At 37.0% G+C, this 4,770-nt stretch overlaps 2 protein-coding genes across 2 annotated transcripts; one reads left to right on the forward strand and one right to left on the reverse strand.

The window, feature by feature from the left end:
• Positions 1-720, forward strand: LOC133901490 (protein FAR1-RELATED SEQUENCE 9-like). The gene has a single exon (XM_062342845.1). It carries the CDS (start codon positions 1-3, stop codon positions 718-720), a length of 720 nt encoding a protein of 239 aa, XP_062198829.1.
• A 1,511-nt stretch (positions 721-2,231) lies between these two features.
• LOC133901491 (uncharacterized) lies at positions 2,232-4,449 on the reverse strand. The gene is made up of 4 exons (XM_062342846.1): positions 3,902-4,449; positions 3,686-3,773; positions 2,516-2,602; positions 2,232-2,417 (listed from the first exon to the last, which is right to left on the reverse strand). Exons 1-4 carry the CDS (start codon positions 4,447-4,449, stop codon positions 2,232-2,234), a joined length of 909 nt encoding a protein of 302 aa, XP_062198830.1.
• Between the last annotated feature and the right edge of the window lie 321 nt (positions 4,450-4,770).

Below are 4,770 nucleotides of genomic sequence, written 5' to 3' on the forward strand. Positions count from 1 at the left end.
ATGAACAAAGCAGTGGGTACTGTAGGTCCTTTACTTAAGGAAGGTAAAGAGTTGGAGGACGAATTCAAGGACTGTATAAACTACAGTGTCATGCCGGAAGAGTTTGAGGCAAAGTGGCAAGCTATGATTCAAAAGCATGGCTTGCAGGACAACAAGCATTTTGGGCATTTGTATAGCATCCGACAGAGTTTTGTGCCAGCGTACTATATGCATTGCTTCTTCCCGTTCCTCCAATCCACGCAAAGAAGTGAAGGTTTTAACGCAGTGTTGAAGTTGTATGTCAACCCAAACCTATCAATACTGGACTTTGTCAAGCAATACCAGAAGATTCAAGATAAGTGTCTTGTTGCTCAAGATGGGCAGGACTTCAGAACCGATGATAAGACTCGAAATATATGGTCGAAGAACCCTATTGAGAAGCATGCCTCAATTGTGTATACGAAGAACATATTCTACAGATTCTCAAAAGAATTTGAAAAGATCGAAGAGTATTTTGTGCAGCATATAGGTGACTACCAGTTCAGGCTTGTGCCAAATGACAAGTTTGTTGATGGCTATGGCGCTAGGTCATATGATGTGACAGCAATTGAAGAAGAAGAAAGCTACTATTGCGAGTGCAGCAAGTTTGATAGGGATGGCATAATTTGCTGTCACATCATCAAGGTTATGAGCAGATTTGGTGTCAAGAAGCTGCATGACCGATACATAATGGAAAGGTGAAAAGCAACAGGAAATGACTGTTGGCACAAATGCTATTGCAAATCTTCAAGTTGATGTTGGGACTAGTGGTATGCCTTTGCAGAACCAAAAGACAATAAGATTCAGCAATCTTGCCTCCACGCTCACAAAGTTTGCTCGCAAGGGATCAAACTCAGAAGATGCTTATGAAATTGTTACAAAGCACATTGGAATGATGCGATCTGAACTTGAAGATCTAAAGAAGAAGAAGAAGAAAAGGACACGATGTAATGAGATATCAGCTAATACTGCTGCTGGTGCTCTCAATAATCCCAGCACTCCTCATGCTACAAATGCACATATGACTGCAGCTTCTGCACCTTTAACTACTACAACTTCAGTTGCTGCATCCACAACTGCTATGTCTAGTCATACTAGACTTGGGACTATTGGAACAAATCTACAGGATCCTATTATTCCTAGTAATCCTATTATTCCTAGTAATTCAAGAAAAGTAAATAATCCTCCAAGATCAGTTGTCAAAGGGAGAAAAAAAAAGTCAAAAAGGCTATCTAATGGAATGAATGCACAACCAAAGAAGAGGAACCAGTGCAGCATTTGTCACTCTGATAAGCACACAGCTCCCAAGTGTCCGAATAAAATAGAAAAAAGAGTTCCAAATGCAGAAATGCAGCTATTCATATAGCAGATTGTAGAGATATAAACATCAGAATATTAATTTAATTTAATTATGTAATGAACAATGTGTTGCTTTTATTGAACCAAAGTGATTGATGCAGTTTACTTCATATTTGAATATCAGGTTGCTTCTCTGTTTTTGAAAAAATATACTTGTACATACTATTACATTTTGCTTTTACATTTTGTAAACATGCTTGTACATTTTGTAAGCATACCTGAAAACTACTTTTACTTCAACGAGCATGAAGCTACAAACAACATTCAATCAAAACATATAGGCAAAATCATGTCATAGGAAAAAGTATTCAAAAACATTTGTGAGATAAAAGGTGCAGATGGAGAGACAAAGAGAATTGTCATATCACCCTAAAAAGTTACCAAATAATGCACCTAGGGAGTACAAGTTACAGAAAATTTGCTTCTTGTTCATTGCATATATGCTTATGCAACTCATAAAAATACTTGCACATCGAATTAAATGAAATAAAAACTAGGAGATTGTAGCAGGTACCTATTCTATTTTTAGCTTGCGCTTCCAATTCACGTTATTTTTAGGGTAGTTGAGCCATTTGTATGTCAGCAACTTATGAATGTTTGGCATATATTCTTCCTTGAATGTAGGTAGGACTCGACCGTCCCAATATTCACAATGCATAAGCATATGAAATCCACAATCTTGGCTGGGGAAAAATAAGCAAATGAATTTGCAATTTGAACAGACAAGAGTAAAATAAAAATAAGATGGAGACATAAGTGATATTATCAACTTACTCATTGGTCTGCAAAGGGACCTGAATGTCTATTACTTCATAGGTGTCTATTTCCTTCTTTGTGTCGGGGTAGAATATTTTTCAGCACTCCTTGATTCGTGATACAAGGGTGGCACTGCAACTTGCTAGCTTTTCATCATTTAGAGACCTCATGGAGTTAAGCACCTCAAAATGCTTTGCCCGTAAGTTCAAAACCAAAAGCAAGTAGTGGCCAACTTTTTCATCCAGCCCTTTTGGTGTCCATGTTTGAAGGATAGGGAACAAGACCTATATTGTTTCCTCAAAAACATAAGCAACACAGCTTGGTACATACTGCTTGTACTTAATAATAAAAAAGAAAAAATTTGAGGCAAGATAGAACAAACCATTTGAAAATGATCCAAATGTTGTATACGTCTGTGGAATGCCCTTTTGACTTCAGCGTGGTCTATTTGACCGTCTTGCAAGTAAGTCTAGCAAAAAGAAATACAGAGTAAGTGCAAGCTGCATTGTTTCAAAATGATTGAAAAAAAATGAAAATGAACACGAGGAGAGAAGGAATGCATGTCATGATATTTTAGGCAAGTTGTAAGTTGGGGTTACTACTAAAAAGCAAGTATGCATGATTCTGACTTATGAAAAATATGCATTGTTAAAAAATGTTTCTGTAGGTAGTATAAAGCAAATATGCGAGTAATCACAAAAAATGCTTTGCACTTGACTATGTATTGCTTTCAGGGATGCTTTAAAAATACTTTATGAATACGAGACGCTAAATCAATAGTTTATTGCAAAATCAGAAAATTGTGTGATTCATTTGAACTTGCTTTTGATAATCAGGAAAAATGCTTTCAAGTTGACTATGTATTGCTTTCACAAATACCTAAAAATGCTTTCAAATCTGTAACATGTAGGACAACCGTCAACCAGTAACCACAGCCTCTCTCAACAGAAACTAAGCAGACTCGTTTTTCTTTCTCTCCATGTCTCCCAACAATCCAACATAAACTAACCAATATACAAAATTGAACACAAATTTTGAAGAAAAAATCAGCATAAATGTAGAATGAGTTGGTACAAAAATGATAAGTAAATTCATAGAAATAGCATGTCAAAGTTATTTTGGACAGGAAAAGTTATTTTGAATACTGAGAAAAGCAAATCAGTACAATTGAATAAGCAATTATTATAAAATTGAAAAGCAAATCGGACTCTGTATAAAAGCGAATCAGTAGTATTGCTAATCTAGTGCAGTAATACTACTGTTTACAGCATCTCCTAATCAATCTATCGATTAGCAAATAGTAGTATTTTTGCAGTTTATCAATAGTTTAGCAATACTACTGTAGTTGTAATAGCTTTTTGGGTACTAGTTTTAGTATTGCTGCAGTAGTATTGCTGCATGTCATGAATGAATATTTTTAGGCAAAGCAGGAACTGCAATATTTTCAAGAAGAAAACCAAAAAAAACTTACAGCAACTCATAATGGCAGTATTCATTTTATCTGGTTTCTTCTATTGAAATTATTCAGTGCATAGATTCCAATTTCAGCAACAGTGTTCAGTAGCTTCCCCTTTGGTCTAACAGACTTTGAAAGATGAGCCAAACTAACGAAGTAGGCGAAGTAGTTGATGATAATAAGGCTGCACAAAACAATAAAACTTAAAAAGTATCATGAACTATTTATGCAAAAGTAAAACAACGTAAATGATTGTAGAAATATGACAGCTATATTGTTGAATATGGTGGATGAAAAATGAAGATGGCATACTTTTCTGGGCTGGAACTTTGGCTGGATCTTGTAGACCTTCCACTGGCTCGGCACACAACATTGTATACCATGCATATCTCCTTACTGCAGTTGAAAGTATTCTTGCTGTTGTAATCAATATATGGAGACCGCAATGCAGCTGGCACCTTGTACATCCTCTTTGGCTGAAGTTCAAACGTAGCTGTATCAGAAATGCTTGCTCCACTAGGAGGTTCATGAACACTTGGTGCTGGGGTTCTGTCTTGAAGGTCTTCAATTAGTGACACTTCAATGTTTTTTTGGATGCTTGCTACAGATTTGTCATGTAAGTTCATGTTCCTTGAACAAGACTCATCAATTCGAACTTGCCTCTGCCTTTCAGCATCTTGTAAAAGCTTATCTAGCTCCTCAGAAGATAAATCATCTAACCAGCTATGTGTAGGGGAGCCTTGTTCAAGTGGAAGGCCTTTTGCTTCAGGAACTTCCTTAGTACAATCTGCCATGCAACATTTCTCTATAAAATGAACTGCAGCTTCACCTTGTTGCGAACCACTGTCAATGAACTTCATGATGTTGCAATCGGGGGCAAGAAATCCCATGAGTTGCTTGTAGCAATGTTTGATGAAGTTCCAGTTTTCTCGGGCAGCTTCAACTTTGGCCACCTGCTCTTTGCAAGTCCTTTACCTTGGTAATCAACTCTCACATCTTCGCTGGTTGCATTTTTATTAGGGATGACAGCTATAGCTTGAGGACAGGCTTCAGCATTATCGTTGATGCTCACTGTGCCCTGATTCCATATCCTTGTGAGGCTTGGCTCCATTTGAACAGGGACAAGTGGAACTTCAATATGCTCCTTATGAGGCTCAATGTGCCCTGATTCCATAACCTTG

The sequence above is a fragment of the Phragmites australis genome, chromosome 20, assembly GCF_958298935.1.
Source record: "Phragmites australis chromosome 20, lpPhrAust1.1, whole genome shotgun sequence".
NCBI classification, from domain to species: domain Eukaryota; kingdom Viridiplantae; phylum Streptophyta; class Magnoliopsida; order Poales; family Poaceae; genus Phragmites; species Phragmites australis.